At 26.0% G+C, this 20497-nt stretch overlaps 4 protein-coding genes and 1 long non-coding RNA gene across 10 annotated transcripts; 3 read left to right on the forward strand and 2 right to left on the reverse strand.

The window, feature by feature from the left end:
• Positions 1 to 2557: 2557 nt before the first annotated feature.
• On the forward strand, positions 2558 to 3217 carry LOC112687795. Its single transcript, XM_025560735.1, has 2 exons — positions 2558 to 2971; positions 3125 to 3217. The coding sequence occupies exons 1-2, from the start codon at positions 2804 to 2806 to the stop codon at positions 3197 to 3199; spliced, it is 243 nt and encodes an 80-aa protein (XP_025416520.1). The 5' UTR covers positions 2558 to 2803; the 3' UTR covers positions 3200 to 3217.
• LOC112687753 (conserved oligomeric Golgi complex subunit 6) lies at positions 3146 to 11649 on the forward strand. Of its 6 annotated transcripts, none has more exons than XM_025560668.1 (12): positions 3146 to 3283; positions 3358 to 3435; positions 8714 to 8824; positions 9015 to 9178; positions 9244 to 9463; positions 9522 to 9646; positions 9713 to 9927; positions 9993 to 10153; positions 10475 to 10705; positions 10777 to 10938; positions 11045 to 11209; positions 11336 to 11649. In XM_025560668.1, the coding sequence occupies exons 1-12, from the start codon at positions 3236 to 3238 to the stop codon at positions 11579 to 11581; spliced, it is 1926 nt and encodes a 641-aa protein (XP_025416453.1). In that variant the 5' UTR covers positions 3146 to 3235; the 3' UTR covers positions 11582 to 11649. The 6 variants fall into 6 exon arrangements, with proteins under 6 accessions (XP_025416453.1, XP_025416490.1, XP_025416481.1 ...); XM_025560705.1 differs by lacking the exons at positions 3146 to 3283; positions 3358 to 3435 and adding exons at positions 3884 to 3902; positions 6896 to 6968; XM_025560696.1 differs by lacking the exons at positions 3146 to 3283; positions 3358 to 3435 and adding exons at positions 5839 to 6624; positions 6896 to 6968.
• On the forward strand, positions 4102 to 4865 carry LOC112687800. The gene is made up of 2 exons (XR_003149014.1): positions 4102 to 4525; positions 4625 to 4865. It is a non-coding gene; the product is annotated as an uncharacterized LOC112687800 (long non-coding RNA).
• Positions 11603 to 12719, reverse strand: LOC112687788 (UPF0428 protein CXorf56 homolog). Its single transcript, XM_025560724.1, has 4 exons — positions 12599 to 12719; positions 12211 to 12367; positions 11917 to 12145; positions 11603 to 11845 (listed from the first exon to the last, which is right to left on the reverse strand). Exons 1-4 carry the CDS (start codon positions 12717 to 12719, stop codon positions 11690 to 11692), a joined length of 663 nt encoding a protein of 220 aa, XP_025416509.1. The 3' UTR covers positions 11603 to 11689.
• A 2520-nt stretch (positions 12720 to 15239) lies between these two features.
• Positions 15240 to 20294, reverse strand: LOC112687744 (ADP-ribosylation factor-like protein 4A). Its single transcript, XM_025560644.1, has 3 exons — positions 19646 to 20294; positions 15800 to 16103; positions 15240 to 15707 (listed from the first exon to the last, which is right to left on the reverse strand). Exons 2-3 carry the CDS (start codon positions 16075 to 16077, stop codon positions 15380 to 15382), a joined length of 606 nt encoding a protein of 201 aa, XP_025416429.1. The 5' UTR covers positions 16078 to 16103; positions 19646 to 20294; the 3' UTR covers positions 15240 to 15379.
• Between the last annotated feature and the right edge of the window lie 203 nt (positions 20295 to 20497).

The following is a 20497-nucleotide window of genomic DNA, read 5'->3' on the forward strand; positions in this document are numbered from 1 at the left end:
GAGAAAATGAATGTTAAGTTGGCTACACAATGGCCAACTTAAAATTAATAAAAATATGAATTTGAAAATCTTTTAAATTTCAAATTCAGACACCACAAAATACATTTGTAACAAATCAGAATTATTCCATTTCATTTTCGAACAAATATGCAATAGCATAAAGTCCCGACTTTCCTTTTAAGGATTATAATTATTAATTATTACAATAGTTATTTACTATTTTATTAGAACAATATTTTGTACTGGAGAATTGACATCACTGCATACTAGTTGTATCAAACCACACCACCCGCCCTCATCCCACCTGGATGCTACGTATATGAGTATAAGGTCTATGGGTGGGAGTGTTGATGGGACATTTTTTTTTTTCCTACAGTATTGTTTATCTATCTTGTTAGGTACTTAAGAGTTATTATCGATTATTACCGTTATGGGTATTGTTAAATTGAGATATCATTCCGTTTTGACATCTGGTTTTTACCGTTGGGTTTGATAAATTGCACAGTAGCAGTAAATTGAACGAATATTTAAACGGTAATAAGTCACAAACGGATTACTGAAATTAAATTCTTTAAACGTTAAAATTATTTTTTTTCGGTATGTTTATAAATTTTCGTTATAGAAAATAGGTATTGTCATTTGAAAATCAAAAGTTGATAGTGTTTTATCAAATAAGGGAGAAAGTTAAAATTATTAAAATTGTAACACAGTGTAAAATAGTAAAACCTAGAAAGTTAAAAAAAAAAAATTATTTTAAAATTCCTAATACTTCCCGAGATATTAACTGGTTCACGATAAAAAAATCACCCTGTATATATATTATATTACATGCTGTATTATACGATGCTCCTATGCAATGACCTATATTTTATATATCTGTAAGTGTCGTAATGACCTACGTATGTATGTCCGTAACACTACATTTGAAAACATTTCAAATTTTACACTAATTTAAATAACACAAAACGCTAAATTTTTCATAATGTTTCAATAACGGTAAGCGGAAAATTTTTTAAATGTTTAAATTTGTATAACGTTTATATGTTCCATAACGATGAATAATATATATTATTTTGATTGAAAACCCAGTCCATACTTAGTGAAAAATTAGATAAAACACAGCGAAACTTTCAAAACACAGATAGGTGTTAAAAAAGAACTACACAAAAGACCGTTCTAAGTAGATTCGGCATTAGATTAAAAAAAAAACCACAAATATTAAGGATTCACCTGATATAAATATTACCAAAAATTTTACTTATAAATTTTGAGCCTGAATTAAAGAAAAAATTTGAGTCGCCCCCCTTAGAAGTAAGTCAAAATACGTCCCTGTAATAGTAAGTACAAGTATAAATTATAAACAAGTATAAACCAATAAGTGTAGTCCGCCGAGTTATGAGTTCAACACGGTTACACACTATATACATATTAGTATTATTTACAATAGTATGTAAGGATTTTAGAGTTAGATTAATAACTGTTGAATATAATTTAATATTGTATAAAGAATCATCATATTGTGCAACAACATCGTTGCTATAAATAATGTGCAAAATCACGCCATATATTTATTAGCGAATCAGATATTGAGGCGTGAGACTTAGGTCAATAGGTCACTTGTATATAAGGCCGACTTTTAGCATACTGTCTGGACTACATTATAATATTACTTATGTGTAAGTCGTGTGTTTAGTAAATATTACTTATTACTAAAAACAGTGTAATCATTTTTGTCCAGATCGATCTACAAACATAATCCTAGATTCAACAATAACTTTATCAAGAATACTTATTACGGTATTACTGATATTTTAATTTTAACACTTTTTTATTTAACATCAACATAGTCAAATGATGGTAACAAATATAAGCGGAGCGTATATACTGAATGGCTGGATACATTTGGTTGCTAATACTGTTTCGCAACTTTTTCCTAATCAAGATTTTGCGATTCGCACGTGGTTTATATTACTTCTATTAATTTGTTTATAATTGTAAATACGTATTAACTATAAAATACGTATAAAAAAATATAATGTATAAATAGTACATTACACTAGAGTTGAAACTAAACATCTCAATAATATACAACTTCAAAAAAAAATTATAACGAAACTGAACATTATTATCTAACAACTAAAATAAAATAACAATATATTATTTACATAGGAAGTATGTAGTTAAATTTTGAATAGTTTGATTCATAACTCAGATTATTATTATCGTATTATAGTGATTTGACATGTTATATTGATAACAGCCCATAGAGTAACTCAATGTAACAGTCTAACATTATGATAGTGGTGAATAAATTACGCGCAAGCGCAGAATGCTTAAGGTGCATTCCAGTTTTTGGACCACGGATTAATATACTGGATACGCAACGAACCTGTGATAAGTGAAGCATTGACCTTTTCACATTGCGGCATAATTCTTAGCGCGATCTTGTGTAGTACCAATTCCCACGTTTTTTTAATTCGTGATTATCGAATTATTATATCACAAATTATATGAAAATATAGTAATATATTATGAAAAAAAGCTGTATTGTATAAGCACAATATAATAATAATAAACACGGATCAATATATTAATAACCACAAAGGTCTAAGATTATATTTAAATCAAATCTGTGGTAACAGTATAAACTAATAAGTCAAAGATAATAATACATGCATTTTAAAATGTTGACCTTGCATTAATCAAATTATTCAACAGACAACTGGCCAATATATTTTATTTTAATATCTTATTTTCAATCAATGTGCCGCCTCGATTAGATAAATGTTGCATTGAAAATTGTATGGGAAATCATAAATCTAGATTTAGTGTTCCAATAGCCTCCCATGAAAAATGGGAAAGAGTAATTGGTAAAACTTTAAATAAAAGGTCTAGGATTTGTGGTGATCACTTTCTTGAAGAAGATATAATTGACACCTGGGTATCAGGACAAGGGACTAGTAAGTACTCGGTAAGTATTAATTACAAATTACAATTTATAAGATTTATGTAAGTATGACTACTAATTTGAATCAATCTATTAAGTATTAACTAAATAATTAAATTAAAATCTGTGAAAATACAACTTAATATTTTATTCATTTAACTTTTAACATATCTCAAGAAATTTTTAAAAAAGCCTGGCTTAAAGAAAGGTGCTGTACCAATGGTAATGTTAAATTTGATAAAAAGTTGTTAAGAAAATCAAAATCAAAAGTTCAGTACCAATAGTACCATGTCAATTTTAGAAAATAAATCCTGGTCAGATGAAAATAGCTCATATGTAAATATACAATTTAAAATTAATTTGTGTATTAATAAATATTTGAAAAATGTATTTAATAAAATTGCACTTAGGTAAATGTTTCTATTCATAAAATGGATATTGATTCTTCTGTAGCAAGTGCTAGCCATCAAAGTACTTCATTTGTAGAGGTTAGTAATTGTAATGTAGCTTTTATTAAAATAACATACAAATATAAATAAATAAATATGTAAATACAAATAATATACAAATATGAATAGCTAATATCAATAATTATAATAACTAATAATAAATTGACACATACCTAAAATGTAATTTAATTATATTTAGGAGAATAATATGTCAATTTCTAAAACAGATAACAGTATGAGTAATATATACCATAGCAGATATGATAAAGTTAGTAGATACAAGCACCTCATTTATTTATAAAACATATTTATAAATGTTTGTAATTTTATAGGAGCCTATATTTTATGTCCTAGTATACAAGCAAAATAATGTTAAACTTCCCCCTAAATGGTTTAAGGATATTTCAATAAACAAGTTAAAAAGTTGACAATTTCATTTTTCAAACTATCAAATGATAATATAAATTACCAACATAGTATTGAGAAAGAATTAATAGTTACTCAAGGTAAGTAAAACTTGTTGCTATTAAACTAGCCATAAAACTAGCCATTGAAATGTGATACAAAAACCATGTTGAAAATATGCCCTAAGATTACAAGGCAACATATAGAATTAAACAATTTGACAAAAATGAAAGTAAAATTTGCTACACAGGTATTTTATTAATTTGTTTTTGTATAAACTTGTGTCTATAACTTCTTAATCAATATTATAAATAAATATTTTAATATGTAACTATAATTTTTATGTTATGCTATATATAAATATAGGTATTTAGTAATTCCATGGCAGTAGGCCTCCAATTTTACAGACAACAAAATATTATTGATCTTAAGAATTCATTGGAAACACAGAATTTTACACTTAGAATGAATGATTTGTTTGATGTGTTGAATAGAAAATTTCCAGCAGAAGGAATTAGGCAAAACAGCAATGATTTAGATGTTTTTTTATGTTGTATTGTTGCATGCTTGTGGCATTTGTGTTAGTTAAACATTTTATGATCACCTAATTTCCAAGTATCTATGTTTGTGTCAATTTCTTAATTTCTACTTATAGAAATCTGTGTTTATGTGTTTCAAATTTGTGTGATTAAATACTCTAAGTGTTAAATACATATTGTGTGAGGTAGGTATTTTTTACATTAAACTGAATATAGCTAATAGTGAAAAATATTATAATCTTATTTATTTTTGATGATTTTAAAACAAAATCTTCTATGGTTAGACGAATGGGAAAAAAATCTAGAAGATGGTCTTATGCAAGAAAAAGAATTCCTCACTAAAACTACTGCAGAATCATTAAGGCTAACACTAAAGTCTACTATTGATTTAGTATTATTTTTACTAGAAAATTGTAGCTTTACCTATGTTTTGACTTCAAAATTAAACCAAGATAGTTTAGAAGCTCACTATAATTATATATTATATTGTAAATTCTTAAATGCAATAAAAATTTATTTATAACATATCAGTGTATATTAATGCTATTCTTGAACTAGTTAATAATGTAAATATGTTAATTTAACATTTTTATTAATCATGTATAATTAATTGATACAAAATTTCAGAAATTTTTTGGTATAATTCAACAAACCTCTGGGCCAAATGACCATCCAACTACACCAACTTTCCTCCAACTTTACAGATTATTGTCTGTTTGATCAATAGTAAAACGACCAAAATATGGTAACTGTACAGTTATTGATGGTCCTTAATTTAATCTTGAATTATTTGTAATAATATTTGTGAGATAATTCTAAACATATTATCTACTTAAAAAATTTGATTTTGTTTATAGATAGTTTTTTTTCTGGTATTCAACCCTTAAGGTTGGTTTTGCAATTGGACCTGCACTCTCCACTCTTCTCTTTTCCTAGCTAACCTCTTCAGTTCGGCGTAGCTTGATAGTCCAGCATCGGAAATCATTTGTTTGATAAATTAAGTTCTTGGACGACCTCAGTCCCTATTACCTTCCATTTTCCTTTCTATTATTCTGTAGGTTAGCTGATTTTCGTGCCTCAATATGTGCCCAATCATGTTCCATTGTCTCACTCTGATGGTTCTGAGTATCTCTCTACCTTCATCTATTTCACTGAGTATGCTTTCTTTGGTATGGTGTTCTATCCACCTCACTCTCTGCATCTTTCTCCAACATCACATTTCAAAGCTATCAAGTGTTCGTTGTTCTGCCTTATACAGAATCCATGTTTCGCATCCATATAGTGCCACACTCCATACAGACATTTTAATGAAGCGTTTTCTCACTTTGATACTCATGTTATTGGAGCATAACAAATTTTTCTTATTCATAAATACTGACTTCACCAGTGTGATTCTGGATCTTATTTCCATGACACATCTTCCATCTTGGTTGATTAAACTGCCTAGGTATTTAAAATGTTCCTATAATATATATATTTAACTATAGATAGTTAAACGTATCATATTATATAATATATTTATTTTTAAGGTATTTGGCTAGAAGGCTTAGTAAGAAAACAAAATGTGAACTTTGTTTGTCAGGAATTAAAAATAATGAAAGTATTAATAACTTACCTGTAGCTAAGTTAACAAATCTTAAGTCTCGTGGTTATTTGACACAACCAGATAGTGGCTTTTATATTTTGCTAAGACAACTTGAAAATTAATTTGCTCTTAATGCTCAAAGCCCAAATGCTTTTGATGATACTATAAACCATTTTTTTAATAAGAATTATTTAATTCCTTTTCCTTGTGATGAACATGAACATGAAATAATTCAGTTTATTTTTGTGTCATATTTAACCATGCGAATGAGACAATTCACTTGGATGAGCAATAAACAAACAAAATTAACGAATAAAGTGAAGAAAAAATTGTCAAAATTAGTTCCTCATTAATTATTTTAAAACTCTAAAAAATTTTTGTAGTATTTAATATTTAGTTTGCTATTATGAAGAATATAAAAATTATAAACCAAGAGAACAAATTACTAATTACAAATCACACTATAAAAACTCAATTTTAACTTTTAAATTTAAATATGAACATAGAATAATGTAACGTATGAATAATTATAATATTATGGTATAGAATAATAAGTAATTTTTATGTGGAAACACTGCCTTAGTTCATATACAATGGATCACAGATCTATGTATATGATCTAAGCCGCAGTCGAAGGACTACGACTCAAAATAAACATTGATAAGATGTATCGTTGCGTATCCAATATATTAATCCGTGGTATGAACATTACAAATATTTAATTAATTTAATAATTAATTAAATAATAAATATTATTATATAATTATAATTAATTTAATTAATAATTCAAGTGTAAATTATATGATAACCAGGAATATGATAATAATATCAAATAACAAGTGTTAATAAAAGTTTGTATTAAAACCAAAAATTATTTATTGATGATTATTTTGAACGACATGTAATGAATTACTTATTTTTGTAAATAGTTAGTTTCTGAGTACTTAGTATATTATTTTTATTTATTAAGTATGTCCGGAGAGGAAGAAGTTTTATCGAAAAGAGTCACCAGTGTGCTGGAAACACATTTAGAAAGAGACAAGGTACTGAAAAATTAATTATGAAATTCATTTTTTTTATACGTGTAGAATTTATTATAATACTATAGGTATTTCCTTATATAAATATCTTATTTTAATATAGATTCAAATTTGTAGTGATCACCAGTGGCACAACTAGGAGGGTGCAAAAAGGTTTTTAGCATCCTCAAATTAAAATTAAGCACCCCTTGTTTTTTATATCCAACTATTATTTATATTTTAATCATTAATAAACAATATTGTATAATTAGGGTATTACTCTAACCTAACCTATTAGGGTATTTTAAGTGTAAAGATTGATGTATTAAAAGTTGAAATGCTGGTTGTTAATAATTGTTAATCACCTAACTTTACACTAGAAGATATGAAAGATAAAATGAAAAAAGATTCCTTCCCAAATATATATAAACTTTTGCCAATTGCAATCACAATTCCGGTAAGCTCTGCTACTTGCGAGAGAAATTTTTCGACAATCTGGTGGATTAAAAACTGGCTAAGATCAAGCATGCTTTAGCAAAAACTTACTAATTTATCTTTGTTGAGTATTGAAAAAGATTTATTAAATTAGCTAAATATCAAAACTATTTTGAATAAATATTGCATGAAATCCAGAAAAATTATGCCGATTTAAAATGTACCAATAATATATTATTTATTTACCAACAAGATTATGAAATTAAAATGTATTAAGATGTTACTGATATTGTAGTAAAAAAGAGTATTATAAATTTGTTTTTTTTATTTATGTGAAAACATGAAGTGTGTTAATGTATTTTAAAGTTTTGATATATGTATTATTGTGGGTTTAGGTGTGGGAGGCGAAACCCCTCACAGCTTTGTAATGCATTCACAGATTTAACTCTCCATGTTTTAGAGGTCTAGTTGTACCTATGGTGATAACTAAACATTTATTGGGTACACTTTAATTAACCTGGTATTTAACATTAAATAATTTTTTTAAATATATTTTATATTATAAATATATATTATGATAGTTATTATCAGGGATCGGGACTTATAGCACTCAAAATCATTAAAATAAGCACTTAAAAAACATTTAAAAATATCATTGTAAGCACTAAAATAAATAATTAAAAAATTTCAAATTAAGCAAAAATATTTATTAAAAAAAAAAAAAAAAACTATAAAATTCTAATAAAAAAATCAAACAAAATAAAAATAAATATCTTTGTTTACCCAACAACGATGCCTTAGACAGCGACGAACTATGTGATAACGTAGATAAGAATTATTTTTAATTTTAATTCTTTCAAAACGGCTTTGTAGGAGAAAACTATAAAAACGTAAAAAAAAACTGGTCAAATAACAAAAATAATCAGAAAAATTGGAAGTATGATTTTTTGAAAAATTGCTGAAAAAAGCAAAGAAAGGTACTTTCAAATTTTATAATTGTACGTGTTATAACTTAAAATACACTTCTATAGCACTCTGCTATATTTTAAGTCAATTCATAAAAATAAGCAAATGCTTTAACTCCTGAGCCCTAGTCATTATAATACTGCTTTATAGTTATAACATTGTGTTATTATGAGTAAGTAAACTTATTATTTATATTATAATATTAAATTTATTCTTTCAATAAATAAAGAAAAGTAAGTAATTTACCAGTTGTATGTATTACATTTTTAATTTTTAATTAGTTTATAATATAATATTGTAGTAAAAATAATATTGATGATATGAAATTAACATTTAAAGTTAAATATATTTTTTATTACTTATTTCAGGATGCACTAGAAGCATTAAAGGAAATATCAGAGTTTTATACTCAAAATACATTAGAATGTAGAAGAGGATTAAGGACTAAAATAGAAAAAAGAAGTATTGCATTAAATGAAGTAAGTAGGTTTAAGCTTTTTAATCTTAATCGTACCTACTACCAGTATGTAAATTGGGCTTAATAATATACATTTATTTTATAAAATTTATCAGAGACAATTGCATATTTAATTAATTTATAATTTAAATAGTATGGTCTTGAATTATTATTATTTTTTATTTTTCACAATGAATGCTTGTTTTGTACAGAATTTTCTGGCATCATTTGAAAAAGTCAAAAATGCAGTAAATATTTTACACGACAATGTAAATTCTTTGAACACAGCTGTTGTGTCCATGTCATCTCAATTAAAAGATACTAAAATTGACACTCAGAATTTAATTGAACTTACAAAACGATTACAACTTGAAAGGTATATCGAATCAAATAGAAAAAATCTACCTAATTTATAAATTTTACTTTCAAATAATTTTTAAGGAAAAATGTGTGTAATCAACAATTATTAGCAGATGCATACTCAAAAGCATTTCAGTTAAATCCTTCTGAGGTGGGTGTCCTAAGATCTAATGTTGTAACCCTCGAATTTTTTAAAGCTTTACGTAAAACCCAAAATATAAGCAATAATTGTAGAGTTCTGATGCAAACTGGTCATCAAACATCAGCACTTAGCTTAATGGAACAAATTTCTACTCATCAGGTAAAATAAATTTAAGCTTCATTTCTTAAATCTATATTTATTAAGCTTTTATTTGTAGCAAATGGCAATGGAAGTATTATACAGATGGAGTCAGTTAAATTGTAAGGATATAGAGTCTACTGCTACTGGTCCGCTGCTCGTTCTTGCCATGGAAGTGTTGCAAGATCGACCAGTATTGTTTAAGTAAATTTTTCTACATACTAATAAATAATAATCAACATCTTATATATTTAAGATATATTCTTGCAGGTATGTATTAGAAGAATACTGTACAGTAAGACAAGCTGCAATTGCTCAAAGATTCATTGATGCTCTTGCAGCAAATAATTCAAATGATACATCATTGAAAACATTTTCAAAAGATATACGACAGTACATAAATAATATGCTATCTTGGTTGATTGACCATGTTCCTATGGAAAGAAAATATCTGACTTATCTGTTGAAAAACTGTGATAAATTAAGTAAAAAATTGATTTATTTGTTTTTTATTCAAATTGAATAATTATTCCATTTGATTTTAACATAGATGTCGATGAAGAAATAGCAACATGTATGAGTAGTATAACTGAAAGCTTATGCAGCCCATTAGCATCTCGTGTAGAGAGTGTATTGCACATGAATGAAAATCCTATTGATATATATGGTGTTGCTAGTTCACTTAAATTTTATCTTCAAATTGTTATTAAAGTAAGTTTAAAATATGATGAAAGAAATTATTAAATGTTATAGGTTTATTATATTATGTTTATTACATTTGCTGCATATTTCATCAATTGTTTTTATTCCCTCTAAATATATTTATTTAGCAAAATTAATAATTTAAAAATTATGTGCACATCTTTACGGATTAACAAGAATTTAATATTTTTAATGCATAACAAAATATTAAAAACTGATGGAGCACATAAAATATCCACTTATTTTTAAAATTCTAAACTTATTTAGTTGTGTATAAGAAACACTATAGATACATAAGATACAATAATGTTTTGACAATTTTTTGTTCAGACAGTTCCCATTGGACAACTCTGTCAAACAATTGAGGAGTTGCATAAAACTATGGAATGTGTGTTTTTAAACAAATTGCAAAATTTGGTTAGAGATACTCTTTTAGAACGTATTGAAGCACCACCTTTAGATCTGTCTCCATCTCCTGGTATTGGTCAGTTGTTGAATATCCTTAGGCAAGTGTTATCAGTAGCTGCTGTTACAGAAGATAAACAAGAAGACACATCCATGGTAGAATGAATAATCAATAATACTATTAAAACTATTCATTTATTTAATGAAATTTAAATTTGTAATTGTAGATAGTTTCTTGTGTCTTAGAACCATTACTTCAAGCTATTAATTTGAGTGCTTCTAGACTAACGCCATTAGACATGGCCGTATACCGTCTAAATTGTTTGCATAACATACATGAGACATTAAAACAGTACCAATATGTTGAAGACAAACTTGAAAAATTACAAGTATGTTAAATAAAGTAATAAGATTAATTCTATTAATAATTAACAACTTATAAAAAATTACAACAAAGTATAAATCAGTATTAATTGATTGTTCATGGTTCCTCAGGCTCATATGACTGCACAAATAGAGACTGTATCTACTGAACAAGCCAATTATCTTGTTACACATTTAAACCTAGAGGACATCCAAACAATCTTACGAGGCCAAGGAGCAAACATTCCATTATCTCAGATCCAAGGAATGGAAGCAGAAAATTTGATAAATTTTTTGGTAATTTGATTATAACCACATTTATTCTGTGCTATAATACTAATTGTATGTCAAAAAACTTGGTATAACTAATTTTTATGAACTATTATGTTATATGAATAATTTAAATCTTATTCAATTTTATAGAGTAAGTTAGAAAGTATGTTGGTCATGCCTGATTCTATAGCAGTACCGCAAATTGGTTATCTAAAAAATCCTTTGCATCTAAATAAGATTAGACGACAATCAAATGAAGTGATTTCAGCTGTTTACAAACAACTTTATGACCATGTGCACGATCCTACCAATGAATATGATGATCCATCATCACTGATGCCAAGAACTCCTCAACTTGTGTATCAGATTTTAGTCAATGATGAAAAACCATCATAAAAATTAATTTAGTTATTATACTTACAATTTAATTATAAACATTTATTTATTACAAGTTACAAAATTAAAATATAAATTATAATATTTGATGGGATAATGAAAATAGTATCATTTTTCTAACAGTGTACCTCGAGCATGTCTTTTTATGTCTAATGCAATCTCTGGCTCAACAAATTCTACCACTTTACGTTTGTTCATGCCTTTCCTCTCCAGTTGTTTTTCAATTATTCTCGCATTGTTTGCATATGAATCTGCTACTTCTCTCTATATGTAAAATAAGAAAACAATTTAAACTAGTTCGTATATACTGTAGTAGAGCACATAATAACTCTTACCGCTTCTATTTCATCTTCTTCTTCATCAATAGTAGATACAGTTACTGAACTGAACTTGCCCATGTTTTTGGTATGTTTGGTAACCATAATCTTTTTCGGTTTCTCTACTGCTACTTGGTTATAAATATCCATTTTAGGACCCTCGCCAGTATTTTTCACCAGAGCTCCTTGTACAATGAAATATACATTTGTAGTTGGTTGATGTTTATAGTACAGGAACAAACCACACCTTTAAAAAAATAATAATAACTAATACTGTGAATTGTGTACCCTTTGCGTTAGGAATTCACTAACTTTTTGCACTTGGATCTGTATTGTTTTTCGATGCCTTCTTGTCGTTTCAAATAAATAATTTCATCTGGATCACAAGTTGTTTTGTTGGCGTGCTTAGCACCATCGACCACTCTAGCTCCATCTCGTTTGCGTAAAGGTAATTTTTCTAAAGCACAATCTAAATTTGAAAAACAAATAATTACAATATATCTTTGTGTAATGAAATGTGTTAGGTATGTCAAATATTTATTGTTGTGAAAAATGGATACACCATAAATATAGGATACACCATAATTATATGACACTTGAGAGAAATATATCAAAATTAATTTTTGTTTTTCAGAATCAAATTTGAAACAAATACTTTGATTACAAATAATTGTAATAGGTATTGCAATTGATTGCTTACCCAATATCAACGTCATCTGTCCGCATAAACAGTAATACGAGTGCAGTGGCTTTTCCTCGTTGTACTCTTCTTGATCTTTAGTGTCCGAACACACGATACTGCGAGAAACTACTTTGGGCATTTTTATTTTAACTATTATTTTAGTATACTCAACATTACAACTATTCTATTGAATCTGTACCTATAAAGTTTTAACATGTATCAACATGGATTTTATTTGTTATCACATCTCTTCGAAAATAGAGCTTGGGTCAGTTCTCCTCATTGATAAGAAATAAAAATCAAATATCCAAATTCATTGGTGCCAATGTCGAAAAAAATATTTACCATAAAATATAATAATAGACAGTAGTATGAATTCAGCTGTGCTATTAATATATATTAATAGTTGTATTTACGGTCTTAGAAAATCTAAGACCATGGTTGTATTACTCTGTAAGATATTCATGACTATGACTACTATCAATATTAATTATAGCTGATAATTGATAGGGAAAACATGGGTATTTTATATTACAGTTATTATGTTAAATATTTCATTGTTATTTCATCAATAATTTCTTATTCTAGTCACTAGTGTAAAAACTTGGTACACACATTTGTTTTTCAGACTACATACTTTAATTTTCAGAGTACACACTATATGTCAGGATAGACACTATTTTAGGCCCTGGTGCTTAGTATGATACAAACTTAACAAGAAGTTTGTTGGCAGAATCACTATAAAACATATTTTCATAAGCTCATGATTTATGTAATAACTTGTAAATACTGTCATTTTTTATTAAATAATCATTATACTACAGGATTTGAAAGATTATTCAGAGTTAAAAAAAAAATAACATTTTTTTCAAACCATTTTTTTAAAGATAGGTATTCAATAATTATAATTTTAAGTTTTCAATTTTATAGTTCTTCAATTAAAAAGACAATTTTTTATTAGAAAAACGGGTAAAATCAAATTTAATACATAAAAGAAACAATAATATCATAAATTACAATACAATTGTCATAAACATTAATCAAAATTAATATAATTTTGAAGATGGTAAAAAAAAAAATTAAAAAAAATAATAACTTCTCATTTAATATATAACTGTTTTACAGTTTTCATACAATTTAAAGTATGTCAAAACATTAATTTGCACTAATTTTTCTAATACTCATAAAATATATAGCAAAAAAATCCTTAAACATTGTTTCTTATTGTTAATGATATAAACTTATAATAATAGCTAATCAATGATAATTATATTAAATTATTTATGCATAAATAAAAAGTTATTAAACATAACAAAACACATAACAGTCTTGTTGTAGGGTTATACACTCGTTCACACATAAAAATAAAATGTGAAAATATAGGCATTATTACAACAGAATAGGTCATCAAGAAAAATATTAAGAACTTAAAAATTGTGATAGTATGTATTCGGTAAAAAATAAAAATAAATAATTGATCTTGTTTAAGTAGGTTCCTAAATAATATTAAATATTATTAGAAAAAAACATAACAAAGCATAAAAAAAGTTAAATTATAACTTAAGCTAAAAAAAAAAAATTATATACATATATTCAGGAAAGTTCAGAGTGTATTCAGTATCAATAAGTTTGACCCATTTTCAAGTCAAAATTTAATAATTGATAAATTGGAATAAAAAAATTAATTTATTATATTAAATTAATACATAGTAAGTAGTAGTCATAGATAATTTTTAATATTAGATCAGTGATTTTAAACTTAAATGGTGCAAGTAAATAAAAAACATTTAAAACGTTTTATTGGGTGAGAGCAGCAGTGTGTACATATTGCCTTGTTGATAATCTCTATTTGATAAGGTATAAAAAACTTTAGAAAAAATATTATTTGGAAATTATTGAACTCTGCCATAGATTTATATATATATATATATATATATATATATATATATATATAGTCACGGGACTGAATAAAATAAACAAGACTATTACATCAAATTATGAAACCAAATATGTAGTTAGAAACTAAGTGATCAACATTCAACCTTATATTTTTGTTTACTATATAATTATACTAAATATTAAAAAATTAACTAGAAAATGGATACAATCAAAAGTAAACTGAGTAAGTTGGCCTTTCTGCTGAATACATTTCTCTAGTGCAGTAATAATGTTAAACAAGTGAAATATATTGCACTAACAATGAGAAATAAAATATAATTTAAAATATGAAACATCATAGAGGGACAACAAATACATTTGATAGCAAACTAGTTGCTTTTTAAATTAATAAAACAACATTGAAGTGATAACAATCAGTGTCAAACATTTTTTAAACTAAAAATGAATATTTACACTCGGTGGGAAAATTGTTAAAAATAAAATTTAATGATATTTTCAAGTGAACTTAATATATGTTACATATGTCACATAGTTAAGCACCCAAATAAATGTAAAATATTAAATCATGTTATACAGATCTCTTATTAGGAATAATACAATCATATACATTTTTTTAATAATTTTATAAATCTCATTATTATTTCAAGAATTTTGGTCATTAAATAATTTGTCAAATCAATACTTAGAATAATTTAAAATTTTTCTTGGTATAAATAATGATTTTTAATTTCAAATAAAATTAAGGAAAACACCAATGTAACAATTAAATATAGTATCAATTTTCATTATAAAACATTTATGTGTCATAGAAATTTTGGTGCAAAAAGGATAATTGTTCCAAGAATAAAACTATACTTCTGTGTACAATTGATGATCAAAATAAAAAACTAATTTACTTATTTATCGAGTTTTCTTCTTCACTTGTTTAGCTAATTTTCTACGTTTCAATATCATATCATATAATGCATCTAAACCTTCCTGAAGGCCATCTCCAGTTATAGCACAAGCAGCTTGAATATGCCATAAATGATTTAGTTCATTTAGACCTAACAGTCTTTCTAATTCAGATGAATCTCGTGCTGCAGGCAAATCTTGTTTATTTGCTAAGACTAAAATTGGTACACCTGTATTTTCTGGAGCTCTAGCAGTGCGAGCTAGTTCCATTTTGGCTTCTTCCATCCGCTCTACATCTACACTGTCTACTACAAATAGTATACCATCAGTACACCTACAATTCAAATTAAAATTCATAAATAACTATAAGACAACAAGACATATTTAATTTATAATAAGAAATAATCTAGCTAAATTAATTTTTACCTTGTATAACTTTTCCACAAAGGTCTAAGTTTTTCTTGGCCACCAACATCCCATACAAGAAATGTTTGTCCTCTGGCTCTTCCAACAGTTCCCTTAACTTTTTCACAGTTAAACCCAATTGTAGGAACTGTGTTTAGATACTGGTTGAATTTAAGTCTATAGAGAGCTGTAGTCTTACCAGCACTATCTAGGCCCAACATGACCACATGCAAATGACTTTGCGGTGTAGGGAATGCCTCCAGTAAAGAAGCTGAACTCTTACCCATGTTGGCCCCCATTGTATGGTACTCAAATGCATAACACCCTAGAAAATAAATGTTTTAATATAAATAATAAAAATATATAAATTGAAATTTAAATATAATGATACAATTATTATTAATAATCAGTAAAATTAATAATTTATAAAAATCATTTAAAAAAATTTTCAATCTATACAATTATTTTTCTACTAATTCTACTTAATTCTACTAATTCTTACTAAGGAAAAATAATATTGACTGATAGTGTTCACAATTCTCAATAAAATGTATTAGATAACATGGTTTAATTCTAAGAAAAAACAATATTGTAATATATTATTTTACTAATTTGTAGATGTTCTATAAATATCAGATAATTAAATAGTTTAAACTAAAAAAAATATTTTTGAAAATTGATATAAATTAACAAACTTGAATCTTTTCATATTTACCTCTTAATATTGAATTATTAAGTATTAAGTTTCATACATGATAAATATTACATATACTAAAAATACAATGATTTAAAATAATAAATAGAACTTATTTGCTGATATCTCATAAAAAATAAATAAATTAAAAATTTAAACTAAAATAATAATACCAATAGATTAACTAATGAGTTATATCCCACACATAAATATGTATTTTAACTTAGAGCATCTACATTTAAAAGGAAAATCAATAAGTATAGCTACCTAACGTTACTACCTACCATTTCCTAACGTTATTATAAAATAACATATTTTTAGAAGAATATATAAAAAAAATATTTAAATTAGGTATTTATCACAAAACTGATTTAATTACCATAAAAATTACATTTTAATACAAATTTAGTACAATTAATCTTTACTTTAGTATTAAAGTATTTAAGGACCTAAATTGATTATTTAATAAGGTATAAATAAGAAAATGTACATTTAATTGAAGAAGTTGTAATTTGTAAATTTTTATTTACAATTGTTTATATTTTCAACTTAAGAGTATATAACATTTATCATTGCTAAAATGAATAAGTGAAAACTAAATGTGAAACATCAGTAAACAACATTTCTTGCATTTAAGATGTATAATATTGCATAAGTGCTCATAGAAAATTAAAAAATAAATCATGGAATTAAAAGCAATATTATATAATGCAGTTTTAAAATGTATAGATATCAACAACAATTGTGATAATCAGGGAATAGATTTTATAGCATTGTAAAGTACTGAAATATGCCCTATAAAATGACCAAAACAGAACTTTACAATATGCTCTAAAAACAAAAAAAAAAGAAATTTAAATTAAAATTAAATTTATTATTTTTTACTGACAGTTTATTTTATCTTTTTAATAAATATCTATAATATCATCTTATAATTATAGTCATAAAAAACTTATAATCACCTTCTACAGTTAACAGGTAAAAAAAAAAAATTGTGACAAAAACCAAAAATTGTGTGGAAATGTTTCTTATTATATCATACATAAATTTATACTATTTTTTATTCAATATAAATAATATTTTTGAAAAATATAAAATAAAGCACATTATTATGGGCACTAGTAAAAAATACCACCAACGTTTTGAAAATAATACTAAAATTTTAAATATTTCAATATAGAAAAAATAGCAAAATAAAATTTCATTTTTTCAGTCCTTGTTGAATAAAACAAATTTATGTCTGCATCCTATAACGATTAACAAATGCTATAAAACCTAAGCCCTGGTGATGATACAGATATTGTAACTTTTGTGGATAGACATATATCTTAAGTCAGTCTAATAGATAATATTAGCTTAGATCTCTACAACAACATTTATAATTAAAACTAATTGATAACTTTGTTTTTAATTTATTGGTGTTATTATATTGATTTTACATTGCTAGTAATATATTATCAATGGTAGTAGCCATATAAGAGTAAATGGACACATACAATTATATCAAATCCTATGTATAGATATATAAAGCTATTATTAAGATCGTATTAAAAAAAAAAATAAATGAAATTCTTTAATATTAATCATAATTAATTTTATTATTGTATTAATCATAGTTAGTTAATAATTATTATTTTATATTATTTGTACCAAGTCCTAATAAGAGTGTTTATCATTAATAAATAAATAAAAATATAGTTTTCTTCTCAATTTTTAAATTAAATTAATAAAAATATTTATTAGATTAAGTTTCTTCATTATTTTAAGCCTATCTGTATTTTTACGTTTTGTATTTTGAGAAAAGTCACATCAAATTTATCAAATGCAGTAAAAATACATAAAAAATGTATCATTAAGAGTTGTAGATTGCTGGCTCATCAGGGCACACTTCAATATTAAGATTATTTTTTATACATACAATTTGTAAATATAACAAAAAAAAATAGGTGTTATAATTACCAAATAGATTATTGATAACTTTCATAAAAAAAATGTGGTCCCTTTAAATTTTATAATATTAAACATTATTTATATAAATTATTTTGTAAATTAACCAATATACAATGAACACAATTATTTAGTTACTAATTTATAAATAAATATCTATATTTATGTAGACCTTTATGGTACTAAATAGTCGTATATTCAAATGAAAGGAACTTTACTAAAATAACTCTGGTTAACATCTAATTTAAATATGTTAAGCTAACTAACACAATTAATGATGATTTTACAAAAAAAAGAAATTAGAATTTAATCATTCAAAAACAGATGAAATAATTTTCTTAGATAGTAATTTTTTTAATAATTATCAAATATTTTTATTATATTTTATGAACGAATATTATATACATGAATTTCACAGATCATGAATATAAGAGCTAAATTTCATCAGAAGTATATATACATACAATAGATAACAAAACTAATACTACTAAACTTGATTAATATTATTATTATTAGTCATACAAATGTTGAAAATGCAAATTGTACATAAATAATTAAATGTTATTTTAAATTGAGTTTCAAACCTTTTGTGATGTCATAAATCTATTTATTAAATATGAATTGAAATAGGCTGATTATGGATATGAGTAATTTAACATACTAAACCTTTTCAAATGAATATTGATTTTAGTAAGTATTAAAATTACTTCTAAAACTTGTTATAATTCATAATTTAATAATTAATATGAAATATTTATATGAATTATAATAACTTAATTTTGATTAAAAATATATCTTCATTTATTTAGGGTATTTTTAATCAAATCTGACTTTGTTTACTACTATTTACATCTTAAACATTTAGTTTAATTTCACCACCACTTGTTGATGTTTATCAAATATAAAATTGACCAAAAATTGTTTAAAGCCAAAAAATGGTAAAGATGATCACAACTGCTCTGAATACTAAGCAGTAAAAGACTGAATCTCATAATTCTTAGCAACAATCATGAATAATAAGAACTCTTAGTTTATGGTAACAATAAAACAAGATGATAAAATGTACGGTAAAATTACCATTAAAGAGTAAAAAAACTTAAATATTATAATATACAACAAAAATTATTTAAAAAATGTTATGTAGTGGCTGTAAATGCAAGAATGAATAGATCAAAATTATAATAAAACCAAGTATACAGTACAAACGGATTAGTCTGGGAAATTACCTGGATTAAATGTGGTGTCCTGTTATGGGGCCGCATATTTGGCGACGGCCGCCGTGACGTTGGATGTCAACTGCATTCGGAAGGAATAGCTGAACGCTGTAGCCAATGATCAGGCCCCTGAATGACTGCCGTTTTCGTCGTATACTAACGCGCGGGAAAACGAACGGTTTGTGGCAGTACTGAACTGAATTCAGGGTAGTCGTTCAGAATGAGGGTCCCATCAACAGAAGTATGCGACCACTACTCACGCAAAAACCAAGACTGTTTGCCCGCGCGATGATCGTAAAGCCCACGCGAATATGTAAGGATAGAGTTAGGCAACGGCGCCTCCACGAAATCGTTTCCCAAAAAAACCTACCTTTTCTCGACCGAGACAGAAAATTCAGCGCCGATAAGTATTATTATTATTGTTGTCGTTGCTGTTGGAATCGCACACTATTGTTGTCTTACTCTTTATTACTCTTCGTCGACCTACACCATTCGAACCTACGGCGAACGACAACACGCACAAACGCATTCACACGCACACGCCTCACATCATCGTCATCAACATTCACGTCCTGAAGGCATCTCAGAAATATGTTGTTTTTTTTTTTTAATTTTTATTTTTCTTACCTGTTATTTGTTTACCAGCTGATTTCCATAATTCTTATCAACGATCAGTAACGGGCGCAATGTATGCCACCACTATTGCCGCCACTGCCATCCATAAATAAAAGACCACCATCCACCACAATGGACGCGCTAATGCACGATAAAATATAATATTGTACTTATTTCAGATTTCTGTTATGCAAAGGGCGCGTGATTGGTAAATTTACTATAGGACGCCACTGACTCTGCGTTTAGTTG

Source organism: Sipha flava, unplaced genomic scaffold (genome assembly GCF_003268045.1).
Source record: "Sipha flava isolate LNK unplaced genomic scaffold, YSA_version1 109_pilon_pilon, whole genome shotgun sequence".
Lineage (NCBI taxonomy): Eukaryota > Metazoa > Arthropoda > Insecta > Hemiptera > Aphididae > Sipha > Sipha flava.

What these genes read in the sequence shown, in the direction of transcription:
- LOC112687795 (XM_025560735.1), top strand. Translation starts at nt 2,804, where the DNA reads ATGGGAAATCATAAATCTAGATTTAGTGTTCCAATAGCCTCCCATGAA. An exon ending in AAGGGACTAGTAAGTACTCG is followed by an intron (nt 2,972 to 3,124) that starts GTAAGTATTAAT and finishes ACATATCTCAAG; the next exon opens with AAATTTTTAAAAAAGCCTGG.
- LOC112687753 (XM_025560668.1), top strand. Translation starts at nt 3,236, where the DNA reads ATGTCAATTTTAGAAAATAAATCCTGGTCAGATGAAAATAGCTCATAT. An exon ending in AAACGATTACAACTTGAAAG is followed by an intron (nt 9,179 to 9,243) that starts GTATATCGAATC and finishes ATAATTTTTAAG; the next exon opens with GAAAAATGTGTGTAATCAAC. An exon ending in GATCGACCAGTATTGTTTAA is followed by an intron (nt 9,647 to 9,712) that starts GTAAATTTTTCT and finishes ATATTCTTGCAG; the next exon opens with GTATGTATTAGAAGAATACT.
- LOC112687788 (XM_025560724.1), bottom strand. Translation starts at nt 12,719, where the DNA reads ATGCCCAAAGTAGTTTCTCGCAGTATCGTGTGTTCGGACACTAAAGAT. An exon ending in ACAGATGACGTTGATATTGG is followed by an intron (nt 12,368 to 12,598) that starts GTAAGCAATCAA and finishes TTTCAAATTTAG; the next exon opens with ATTGTGCTTTAGAAAAATTA. An exon ending in AAGAAGATGAAATAGAAGCG is followed by an intron (nt 11,846 to 11,916) that starts GTAAGAGTTATT and finishes TTTTACATATAG; the next exon opens with AGAGAAGTAGCAGATTCATA.
- LOC112687744 (XM_025560644.1), bottom strand. Translation starts at nt 16,077, where the DNA reads ATGGGGGCCAACATGGGTAAGAGTTCAGCTTCTTTACTGGAGGCATTC. An exon ending in TTGTGGAAAAGTTATACAAG is followed by an intron (nt 15,708 to 15,799) that starts GTAAAAATTAAT and finishes TTTGAATTGTAG; the next exon opens with GTGTACTGATGGTATACTAT.